At 40.3% G+C, this 12,730-nt stretch overlaps 1 protein-coding gene across 1 annotated transcript; it reads right to left on the reverse strand.

The window, feature by feature from the left end:
• Positions 1–675: 675 nt before the first annotated feature.
• txlna (taxilin alpha) lies at positions 676–10,918 on the reverse strand. Its single transcript, XM_023263844.3, has 11 exons — positions 10,790–10,918; positions 9,821–10,013; positions 8,463–8,726; positions 8,144–8,235; positions 6,422–6,592; positions 6,049–6,243; positions 5,795–5,914; positions 5,624–5,698; positions 5,421–5,513; positions 5,217–5,312; positions 676–3,742 (listed from the first exon to the last, which is right to left on the reverse strand). The coding sequence occupies exons 2-11, from the start codon at positions 10,002–10,004 to the stop codon at positions 3,407–3,409; spliced, it is 1,626 nt and encodes a 541-aa protein (XP_023119612.1). The 5' UTR covers positions 10,005–10,013; positions 10,790–10,918; the 3' UTR covers positions 676–3,406.
• Between the last annotated feature and the right edge of the window lie 1,812 nt (positions 10,919–12,730).

Raw genomic sequence — 12,730 nt, forward strand, 5'->3', positions numbered from 1 at the left:
CGTTTTTACAACATGTTGAAAAATCGCATTTTTTTTTGTCGACAGTATAGTAAGGCGTTTTTTTGCGCCAAAATTCATGATTTTTTTTTTCAAAGAAAACCTTTTACAGTTTGTGCCTGTCAAATTTATGCACTTTTGTGTTAGTAACATACATATGCTTTAATATTTATGACAGCTATAAACACAATTTTTGCAAAAAACACATATATTTAATGTTAAATACACAAACTGTTGTGCTGATGATGGAAATATTTATGTAATATTTAAAAAAGTTTCACAAACTTTATTTTATATACTTCATGTAAATTTTCAAGTTTTTAAAGGTCAAAACATTTTTTTACAGTAAAATATGGAATGAAGCATGTGTTTTAACTGTAAAATCAACAATATCAGTACATTTCTTTACCATAAATCTAGAAAATATTTAACTGTAATTTTACGGTAGTGTTCTGGCAACTACAGCTGTCGGCGCTTTACTGCAAAAATAACAATTTTTTTTAGTGTAGCCCGGGTCATAAGTCGCCCACTCAACCAGTTGAGCTATCTAAATGCCCTAATGCACACAAATTTAAGAATCTCCATCATAGATCATTCGCTACAAGTCTTTCTCGTATTGAAACATGCAGTGAAATATGAAGTCCTTTTTAAAGAAGCAAAGCCATCAACTAAAATACACACCGTTACATCTTTTATTTAACAAGAAACAAAATATACAGGGTCAGATAAAAGTACTGCAAAAGACAAAAAAAGGAAACATCTTTGGTTCCTTCTCATGGCTGATGAACCTCCCTATCCAATGCAGGACTTGGGGAACAATGAATGTGTCCTGTGGGAAATTGGAAGAAATGAGGTTTGCCATTTTATTTCAGCTGAAGATGACAGATTCAACCAGGTGATACTGTGTTACTGATGCTACATTTTGAGTAGAGCAAAAGAATGTCTGAAGAAAAATGGACATGTTTGGTAGTGAAACTACAATTCAGAAGTTCAGTAACATTTGCTCTACTCTTCCCCTCGGTATTCCCACTCGGCTCAGTCGTTGCACCTTCTAAAAGCATCAGAGAGAAGATGACGTTCAATGTCAGCCAACAAACATGGTCTAAACTTAAAATGAAATAGAGTTCTGCTGCGAGATATGTTTGTTTTTACAGTACATCCATGCAGGACAGTGGAAAAAATGAATATACATTCTCAGCTAAGTGCTTGTCAGTTCAGACTGCCACAGAATAAAAACCAAGACACAAGCGTTGCATAGAGGTCCTTGAACATTCTCTTGTTAAAACCTGATTACAAGCTACTGCAATTACCAGGACTCGGAGGAGACAATCGTAAAAACACAGAAATCACACACACACACCATACATACAAATGCACAAAGATGCAGTTAGATGAGCTCAAAGTGGTCCTTGTTACAGAGATATAGGCAAACTGAAAAACAACTAAGAAAATAGCCAGAAGCAACTGAACTCAGAAAGACTAAGAATGAAGAGTTGGTCATAAAAGTAACACCTTTAGAAATGTTCTAAATTAATACAAAATAAGCAGATATTTTTTTTTTACAGCATGTTCTGTAAGATACATACATTTCTATATCACAGATTATGCAAAACAATAAATACAGACCACAAACAAAAATGCTGCACAAATGGAGCCGTGTGACACCAACAAAAAATGTGTGAAAATTCAGAAAAAATATTGTAAATAATTCTGAACATTTAATCTGTATGAAAAAAAGAACGAAAGTTTTCCTGCAAAAATATGTATAAATCTATATTATTTTGATGTTACAAATGGGACTGACTAAATAAATTGACATCTCTGTTAAGACTTCAAATGACAGAAAAACATGAAGTTACACGAGCTATGAGTGAAACCCCTTCCAACACGCCGACTCAAGGTGCAAATGACACAGACTGATGGAACACACACACAAACACACGCACACACATAAACCATTCAACCTCTGATAAGTCCTCTTGGAATAAACTGGTTTGGCTTGTGTCACCCCAAGCAGCGCTGATATTTAGGTGGTGCGATCAAAAAGTTCTGGGACTGTTTGTGGCGCCGGTGCATGTTAGTAACTGTCGGGTCAAGAGACTGTATGACCCCAAACTATCAACAGGACATTTTATGTGGCAACTGGTAGGTACACATTTGTGATTTCTGCATGCACTGCACATTGAAGCAAAGACAAAAACATCACATTCGGTGTCAGTCAGCAGCTGGATGATCCAACCTTCGTGTGGAGGATCATCACCGGTCATGAGAGGCGGGTCTGCAGCTACCACCAAGAGAAGAAACGGCAGTTTTGACAGTGGAAGAGTTGCTCTTCCAAAACCAGAAATACACATCTAGTCAGGAGCGCGCTGGGAGCATACTTTTCATGAATCAATGCCTAGTTCTACTGCAACATTCTGAGGCGTCTGAGGGAGAACAATCAGTGCAAACAGCCTGAACCGAGATGTGATGCCATGTGGGTACTGTGTGGTGATCACATGCAGGTTCAACAAAATGAAATTCAAGTTGAATTTCATTGTTTTGACACAGAGATTCAGCCTCACTGCAAATGTTCTTGACATGTTTACATGAGAGATCTTCCAGAGACAAATGTTACAGGAGAGCTGGGAGCAGTGTAATACTGCACAATGTGACTACTTCACCGGGGATACAGGCTACAATTTAAATAGGTAAAGTGTTGATTGTTACAGATGCAGTTTCTGAACTTTTTGATCACACAAAGGTAGTCAGTGCAATTACATGCACACTAATAATGAGGCTATTACTGATTATTGCAACCATTACGGAAACAGCGTTTCTTAGTGAAGATATGGTTGGGGCTGGGATAAGCACATCAGAGCCCAATAACTTGTCAAATCTTTTAAATTTCTACGATACTTATATCTATGACTATTGTGTATATATTAGAAAAAAACACCTTGTGGGTTGGGTTGGCAGACCGAGTCCAAAAAAAAGCCCTGGGTTTCCTTCTTCTAATTTGTGTGGATAATAAGATGCTGCCTGGCGTGCTATTAAATGAGTCATGACAATCTAATTACTGCAGGAAATTGGGTTATTGCGAACCATGTAAATGCTATTACATTAATCAGGTTAGTCACAGTTATTAAGTTACAGTGTGCATGTAAATATACTGACAGGTGAAGCACAACTTTATCCTCACTTTTATAAAGCCTTCAGAGGATACTGGGAGGACACAAGCTAACCCTTCTATTAAATGTCGATCAGATATCCTACCCAAAATACGCAAAGGTGTGACTATCCGATCAGCTTCGAGACCAGTGTTTAACATCAGCTTCATCCAGCCGTGGAGCAGTGGCTTGCAGCTGGTGGCTTATCTTTTGGTGGCTTAACGCTGGAGAGGAAGGAGGAGAGTGTGAGCAGCGCTGCTTCATTCCTGTGCAGAAACAGGCTGAGCGTTTGCCCCTTCTAGTAGGGTATCTGTGTCCAGTTCGGGGTCACAGTGGCAGGAGTGGGAGCAGGAGGAGGAGGAGATGTCTGGGACCGGACAGCTGCTGGGCTCCAGCAGACAGTCTGTAGGTGGTGGAGAGGGGGAGTCAGTCCCTGGGTCAGAGGTGGGGGCTCCTGCTGTGTCGCTGTGTTGACCGCTGAGGTTCTGGACCTTCTTGTTCAGCTCGTTTCGTTCAACTTTAAGTGCCCGCCGCAGCTTCTCAAGCCGCTGGACTTTTCCCTGAAGTGCATCAAAGTCACGGTCCCGCACAGCTTTCTGTGGAGACACACACACACAAGATATGAAAACTGTGCTGTGATAGTTTTGTGTTTTATCTATTTACACAAAATTTAAGAGACAAACTCAGTCTATCACAATATTTCCAAATAATTTTTAGTCCCTCTTTCAGATCAGTTGTAAATAATATATAGTTTTGTTATTGCAATTCACTAAAATACAAACATAAAACTGTCTTAACTCTAATGCCAAACAGTCTTGGTCTCTATGGGTAAGAGACACACGGGAGAATTTAGAAATACAATGCTTCTGTCCCAGTGACATTTTGATTTCAATCAAAATCCAATGCTTCCCCTAAGCTTACTATTTTGGGGTATGGGTTTGCAGCAGTGGTCGAACGTTTCCCCACCAACTTCTCCCTCCCATTGCTCTGTTTATGCCAATGAATAATAAACATTTTTTCCTTGTCATTTATTATCTGTATTATGTTTGATCACGGGCTGCATAGTGGCTTGGTGGTTAGCACTTTCGCCTTGCAGCTAGAAGATCCCTGGTGTGCGTCCCGGCCTTCCCGAGTTTGCATGTTCTCCCTGTGCATGCGTGGGTTTTCTCCGGGTTCTCCAGCTTCCTCCCACAGTCCAAAAATATGCTGAAGTTAACTGATTATTCTCAATTGCCCGTAGGTGTGAGTGTGATTGTTTGTGTTTATATGTAGCCCTATGACAGACTGGTGACCTGTCCAGGGTGTCCCCTGCCTTCGCCCTAAGACAGTTGGGATAGACTCCAGCTCGCCCCGCGACCCTAATGAGGATTAAGCAGTACGTAGATAATGGATGGATGGACGGATGGATGTTCAATCAGTGCTCTGTAACGGTTTCTTTGATTATGATCGCAGTTAGAGGGCTACAAGAATGTACTGAGTGAAATTAAGTGTACATTTTATGTATTTTTGCAGCTAATTTTATCAGTAGCAGTCTTGTAGAGCCAGATAACGGTCTCTAGTACTCAAATAGCAATGCTGGATGAAGGTCTGTCCCTCCTGGGCTTGTCAGGTGCTGCAGCTGTAACATTGTTAGCAGGAGAGCTGCTGCTGTTCTGGCCAAGAATATCTTCTTTGCCATCAGCATCAGAGCTTCTAGTTGCCTCGCTGCTGTTGCCAGATTCAGGTTAAATGCATTAAAAAAAAGCAGACATTTTGGCATGACTTAGACATCTGGGGTCAACATCTGCTGTCTTTGGTTTTAGATGGATTAACACTTCCGGCGCTATTAAAGCTAGATTAGGTCATTGGACATATATTCTCTAACATTTCAGCAAATTGCAATTCAAGGGTTCACAGATACAACTAGATTTCTTCATACCTCTGTTATAACAATGAGTTTGAGGTCTCTCATAGCCACAGCAGTACTAGGTGAGAGATTTGAGTATTTTAGAGAGCTGCTTCCACTGTGGGTTGCATCTTAGCAACAAGAGTCAGAGACATGACAAGCATAAACACCAAAAGCTGTTTTACCTCCTCAGCCATCTCCAGCAGAGCCTTGTTGCTGCTCTCCCACCTGGAGCGATACATGGCTGTCTCCTTCTCCAGCTTTTTGATCTTTTTAGTCATCTGTAAGCACAAACGAAACAAGACGGTCAGCTCAGCAGGTAAACCCAGCAACGGTATACATAGTTCTTCTTTCTCTCTTACAAGTTCACTGTAACAAAGACACCTCACCTTCTCCATCTCCTGTTTGAAAGTGGTGAAGACTTCATTACTCTTGGACAAAGTGGTCTGAAATTCTTCAAACTTCTCTGTGTACAATGACAGCTAGGAAAACAACACAACACAGGTTTGATAATAGAAATGGCAAAACATTTCACTTTCAATTTGATCTCATGCTGAGCTACAAATCTGAAAATTAAAGACTCGTAGGAAACCTGCTGTTTGAGATGAACTTCCTGCTGCTTCATCAGCTCACACATCCTTTGAGACTCTACTGCTTCTTTCAGCAGCTGAAGAGGGAGAACCAGACAAGGGAAGAGAAACAGTTATATCTGAGGAAAAATCCAGTCCTTGTGGGGGGCTTTAGGTATAAAATGGATAATTACAAAATCTTTCTCTCTGTCGTGGCGTTCCTCTGACTCCTTCAGCAGCTCCTGTGCCTGGTGCAGCTTGGCATCCACCAGCTGTTGTTGCAGGTCTTTGTGCTTCACCACTTTGTCTATGTGCTGGCGGAGGTTACACAAAGGCAGAAATAAAAATGCATGTCACACACCCAGTAAAAATGTGGTAATATGACATGAGAACGAGAACTCGCATGCCGCACTTTAAACAAGCAGATGTGGTAAAATTGCTCACTCACTTCTTCCCGCAGTTTGTACTGTTCATACAGTTTCTTGAGTTTCTCAGCCAGCTCTGTGTTCTCCTGTCGGAGGCTGGCGTTTCTCTCGTTGTGCTGCTCCATCTGGGCCTGGATGTCATTCAGTGTCACCTGGAAATGAGAAGTCACCTCCTTCCTTTTCTCTTCCTCCAACCGGGTTCTTTGCATTCCTTCTTCCTGCACAGGCAATATGACAGTGTTAAGTCTCCTCAACGAACCTTTACGTTGTGTTCGCCAACAGCTTTAAACATGCAACTCATTTCCCCCTTGCTATCACTTTGACTGGTACTTGACATTTAATGCAGATTATGGAGTATACATTTTATAAAACTATATAAAGGTGACGGTGTTGTACCTTAAGTGTGCGGTTGTGTCTCTGCAGCTCCCTGCAGAGGCTTTCCAGCTTGCTGCGGGCCAGGATGGCCTTACTGTGCTCATTCCTCAGGTTGTCTTTCTCTTGGACCAGCTGATTTTGCTTCTTCTGCAGTACCCTCATCTGCTTCTGTGTGTTACGGTGCTCTTCTAACTGTAAAACACAAACACACTTGTGTTTCGAGGTGCTTCACTGGCAACTGAAGATCAGAATTATGCCAGTGGCTGATAACAGTCTTTTTAAAAAAAAAAAAAAAAAAAAAAGACAGGATATCTTCCAAGCATACTCTCTGTGAAGGAAAAGTTACTCTTTCTCCTTACTGAGGTATTTCCTTGCAGCTGTTAAATGAAGACATCCTAGAATATTATGCAGGTTGCATCTGTCAACTGCAGTCACCTTAAATCATCCTATGTGTTCCCTCAAATGAGCCCAAGGGTTATTACATCTGAACTTTGTTCCTATTTGCTTCTCCCAAACTAAGGCTGTGAGCACATTCAGGCCTTCTTCTGCGGCAGAAGCTGCAGAAGAAGATGCATGAGAGAGACGACTGCTGCCAGGAAAACAAAACTTGGTCAAGATTAGTTATTGTTTAGTCTGATGTTACTGAGCAGACAAGTTGTCTCCACATTGGGCTGTAATCTAAATATGGCCTTCCTCCCAACTCAATATATACCCGAAAGTTGAAGAGAATTCTCAGAAATGATGCTGCCAGTGCTCACATCACTGTGTTGCTTGTTGTATCACTTCTCCTGATATCAGTAAGCGTTATTCTCAACCTAAGCCATCTGAGTCTCCAGAATATCTGTGTCTGTCTCCTCATCCTCTCTCGACATCGTAGAATTTCCCTAACGCTCTCATTTGATGTGATGCTGTTATTGATTACACTCAAGCTCTAAGATTACAATTTATTGATCTATTTGGGCCATAAATTCCATCAATCCAGGCTCATTTGAAAATATTAAATCACATTAATTTGTTAAGTAGTAAATGCCTTGTTTTTATAACAAATTGTCGAAGACTGCAGTGTGATGTGACCTCGGACAAACATAATCAGCTGCCAATGAAATTGCTATTTGGAGGTTTTTGGATCGTCCTCTCCTTTCAAGCATTAACAACACTGTAGACTGGCGTGCACTTATCAGCTCTGACATTGCCAACCAAAAAAACACCAGTTTACACCTGCTCACACAGCTACAATCCACATGCATAAACACATTCAGTCAAAATAAAAACTGCAACCCCAACAGATCATCTGAGGTCATCTGGGCTGTAATATGCTATCCAGCACCTGAGTATATATTGAGGTCAGGGGACACTGGACCTGTTCGACAAAGATCACTGCCTCGCCTTGAAGTACACCAATTCCACTGACCAAACTAAGAGCTCAGGTGACCAAAAAAAAAGCATTTCTTCTTCTGCCAGCGTTTAAACATCTTCAAGTCAATAGGCACAGACATGTATGTTGATATAGCCATGAACAGGGATTATAACTAACATGTTTTGGGATAAAAGTAATATTTTAAGTAGACAATGTACATTAACAAACAATATCTTTTCTGTAGAAGCTACTAAACAGTTAACATTGACAGCTATTACACACCTAAAACTATGCTTATTTATTCTATTTATATACAAGTTATTGTCAAGAAAAGTAAACTGTCAGAGTTTATGGTGAAAAGAATGTACTTTGTATGAACTACTCACCAGTTCAGCATACTTCTTGCAGAGGCCTGCGAGCTTCTCCTCAGGGGTGCTCAGTGTGTTTAGAGTCTGCATAAGAAGAGTAATCTCTTTACCTACACAAAAAGGAGAAACAAAAAAACAGCGGATTCTATTAAAAGACAAAAGCTGCTGGACGACTAAAAACAGAGAGCTTGTCCCAGTAGAGCTGGAATGATCACTAATTCTGTAAATATTACATTTTAGAACACTTTAAACAAGACATTTTCTACATATTACAAACTGCAGCACAATAAATATATAGTCTCTTCAGTTCCATCACAAAGACTGAACTTCTCCTTACCTAGACCCTTCACTTTTTTCTTCTCCTGAGTCTTCTTCTGCTCTTTCTCTGCCCCATTTTCACCACCATTTATTTTGCCTTCCTCTGACTTGTCATCTTCCCTCTCACTGGTCAGGCCATTGAGCTCTGGGCTGTGTGACTGACCATTGGGCAAGGCACTGGCATCATCTGAAATTGTTACCCGGCAGTAGGTGCTGAGGATGTCCTCTAGCTGCCGGCTCAGATCGTCAGCCGTGAAACACTGCGACAGTGCAGCCTCTGCACCTAGACGGTGGAGAAAAAGCAAAATCTAGCTGTATTTCTTCTCTCAGCCAAACATGGGAATGGGAAGGCAAAAAATTAGGCAAAAGCAGTACAGTTGTCCCCAACAAGTATTTTGCTATTTTTATTATTTTACAGATTAGTGGATTAATCTAAACCATTTCATTTCAACGTATTTTATTTGACAAACTGTGGACTATCGCATATGCAGCTCAGGAAACGTGAGTAAATGTTCGCATATTAGAGCGCAAAACTAGAGTTAACCTGGAAACTCAAACAAGACAAAAATACATTTACAAAGAAAGCGTATTATATAAGTCAGCGCTTCAACTCCAAAAGAAATAAAAAAGCAGGTATGGGCGTTGAACAAAATGTAACATGTATACAATGGATATTTTAGAGGCACTGACCAGCTAAAGCAACTCATTTAATCCTCCTTATTGAGGAATTGTTGCCTGACTTTGGCAGTAACTTTGCGTTGTATGTAAATGTCACTTAATTCACAGCACAGCCATTGATTTTACCTCAAAAGTCAATGTTTTTCTCAAGTGTCCCACCATAAACGTCACAACAGTGACGTTTATGGTGGGACACGTGAGAAAAACATTTGTTACAGAAAAAAGAAATTAAAAACATGCTTCTGTTAAAAGAACAGCCGACTCATTTTTTTTACATTGAAGTAATTAATTATGCCAATTTATTATACTTAAAAGAAACATCACATATCTAATTAGTAAAGCAAACTGCTAGATTTATTTCCTACTTTGGTTGGTGGAAGCAAATTTTAAGAGTTTTATAAGGATCTTAAACAATATACAACACAGGCAAATGTGGGTGCTAACAGACATCGTATTAAAATGGTGGCTTTTAACTGACTTGGTATGCATTTTGCATCAGTACATAATATTGCAAAACACAGAAACACTGATATTGGTAATTTTTCTGGCAAAATTTCCTGTATTGAGCAGATCAAATGTAATTTTATGATTAGACAGTCAGTTCAGATGTTTGCTCCCTGCAGGTCCATATGTAACAGAGATACAGCGACAGTCCTGCCAACAAGCCAGAATTTGCTTTGAGAATAATTAAAAGTTCACCTTCACTTCCTCCCTCCTGGTCTTGTGGAGGGGTGTCTGTCTGTGGTGTCTGTGGTTCTGACTCTTTGGGGCTGTTGCTGTCCAAGCTGTCTTTTGCAGCTGCAGGTGACTCCATCCCTCCTACTGTGGGTGAAGCATCCTCGCCGCCCTGGGTGGCAGACTCTTCTGTGTCTTGTTTTATCATCTCTGGTATCTGTTGCAAGTACAAACACCAGTGGTATTCAGCTCACTGACGAGGACACTGAATTACAATATTAAACTAACATGCTATGGGATAATTAGAGGACACCTGACCAAAGCCTGCTGGTGCAGTGTTGTTGAAATGTAGGCAAATGACTCGGTGAAAAAATGAAACGTCAGAACTTCTGTTTTCTCTTTATAAAAAGCCCGAAAAATAAATAAAACCAAAATTACTGTTGCCAAGTGTTTCATGTTTGTTTTGTCATACTGAAATGTTATTAAGACAACCGCCTCTGTACAAACTGGCATTTGTCGTGAAGATTGGCCCACCTTGACTATGTAAAGACTCCGGCGACTTTCATAATTTGGCCAAAAAACATGTTCAAATGCCAAAATATGTACTGTACTTGCTGGAATGCTGCAACACCTTCTACAAAATAGTTGTTAGTTGGTTTCTGCTCCTTACACAAACGCTGCATGTGTTTACGTTAGTAACATTACAGCTTATCGGCTTTTATCATGGCCAATTTCCATATATTTCCTCTAAACCCTGCCTCGTCCTCACTAGCTTTCGCTTTCCCACTTGCCACAGAAATTTCCCAGTACGTTAGCTAGCACAAGCTAACCCTCGTCAACCGCCAGTTGCAGCTAAATTAGCTCGCACGACTACTAGTTAGCCAACGTTAGCTCGTGTATACTGGGCAGAAAGACGTACAAAGAAAAGCAGACAACACGTGTACTTATTTCTAAATAACACCCTGCCTTCACAGGTAATATGGAAATGTTTACCTGAAGACTGAAAGAGGAAACAGCTACTGTATCTGTCTACTGCAGGTTTCATCAACAGCGTGAGACAGAAAAAACTCACTTCCGGTCATAACTTTGGATTCTTCTTCTTCGGTGTAGATTTGAAATGCGACTCACAGCTCAGCGGAGGCAGTGTCGGCACCTACAGGACTTTGGAAGTAAGGACAAGGATAAACTTTATTGATCCCACAGTGGGGACAGTTCACCGTTACAGCAGCTTCAAAGAAAAAATATAAAAGTAAAAAGGCAGTGTAAGAATAAATAAGAAAAAAACACGATGCAAGAATTGCAGATAACATTATATACACAGTTTTTTTAAAATACCATGTAGAAGACTATATACAAGAGGATGGGGTATCAGTTATTGCACATAAGTAGGTGGATGCATGTATAAATTGGGGGAAGAAAAGTGCAGCAGTAAACAGTACACAGTAAAGTTTATGATGCACCATTGTACAGTCTGACAGATGCTGGAATACAGGACCTGCGGAAATGTTCCTTCTGTATAACCCACCCTAACAGTCTGTTGCTGAAGGCACTTCTTAAGGGGTTCACAGTATGATGCAGAGGGTGGGAGGTGTTTCTGATGATAAAGACAGTTTGGCCAGAGCCCTCCTCTCTCCCACCTCCTCAATGGAGTCCAGGGGGCAGCCACAGACTGAGCTGACTCTGTTTATCAGTCTGTTGAGTCTGTTCTTACCATGCTCAAGCAACCCCCTCCCCAGCACACCACTGCATCGAAGGCCACCGATGTATGCTACACGTGTTCAGTTGGGCCCAAAATTATTCATACCCGCAATTCAATTTCTAGTTACAGTAATTTGATCAGGATATTTCCTCTGCCATTGTAAATAACCTTGATTGAGTTTTTCTAAAGGATGCAAAGGGCTTTTCCCACCTCTCACCTGTTCAAACCACTTTTAAATCATGAAGACACCTTGGCAGCCACTTGCTACTGAAATGGATTGAATGAAGCTGACATCAAATTAGCTAAAACAGAGCATCTGGAAAATGCACACATTTGCAGGCTGCTTTTGTAAATTTCTAGACGATGTTAAGCCATGCACCAAAAGGTCAAATAAAGAGTTAAGCTTAGAATTATTTATTCCAATGTCAAATTTTGATTTAGAGTGAATTTTTATACGAGCTATAGATTTCTTTTGGATAGAAAATAAATGACCAAGTGACAAAAGACAGGAAGACATTGTGTTACACACTGTTTAATTTACCTGAAAAACATTCCTAAAGCATTATATTCCCAAAAGTCACATCCTTGCATCCAAACAACTCAATTTTCTATCTAATCCAAACACAGAATTGATGATCAGAAGCTTTCTTCTCTGTCCAGGTGATCTTTTGTTTAAGAGAAGTGGAGTCCTCCTTGTTCGGTGTCTGACTGAGATGTTGCTACCATAATTTCTCTGATTCATCAGGATGGTTTTGGTCTCTGATCTCCTTGGCCTCTCACATGATCCATCTTGTCAGTGCATTGTCACTTTTGGCTTCCTGCCACAACCTTTAAGATTTCTCAGTGTGGAATGCATTTTAGCTTTTAATTCTGAGTTGCACTTTAGCCAATAGCATTTAAAAACACTTGCATATGGCTTTATAGCCTTTTTCTGTCTTGGGAGCTCCAACTGTGCAATTCTTTCTCAGAGATGGACCCTAAAAAAATGATCACTGTGCTCTTTGGTTTAAGCCATGACTTGGAATTGACTTGTAACTGACTAGAAAACTCCAGGATGAGCTGTCCTTAAATTATAGTGTATTAGAATGCTGCAGAATATGGTAAAAAATGACCAAGATCATTTACAGAAGCTGAATATGTGATGATTTCAGGCGTGGTTGTATAATTTTGGACATGGCATTATTATTCCGCCAAGGAACACAATCGATGTACATTTGTCTTTCATCTGTTAGCAA

The sequence above is a fragment of the Amphiprion ocellaris genome, chromosome 15, assembly GCF_022539595.1.
Source record: "Amphiprion ocellaris isolate individual 3 ecotype Okinawa chromosome 15, ASM2253959v1, whole genome shotgun sequence".
Classification (NCBI taxonomy): Eukaryota; Metazoa; Chordata; class Actinopteri; family Pomacentridae; genus Amphiprion; species Amphiprion ocellaris.

Excerpts from the sequence above, each read along its gene's own strand:
- txlna (XM_023263844.3), bottom strand. The coding sequence starts at position 10,004 with ATGATAAAACAAGACACAGAAGAGTCTGCCACCCAGGGCGGCGAGGAT. Across the intron at positions 6,593-8,143 it reads GCAAGAAGTATGCTGAACTG|TTAGAAGAGCACCGTAACAC; the intron begins GTGAGTAGTTCA and ends TGTGTTTTACAG. Across the intron at positions 5,313-5,420 it reads TCAAACAGGAGATGGAGAAG|ATGACTAAAAAGATCAAAAA; the intron begins GTGAGGTGTCTT and ends TTGTGCTTACAG.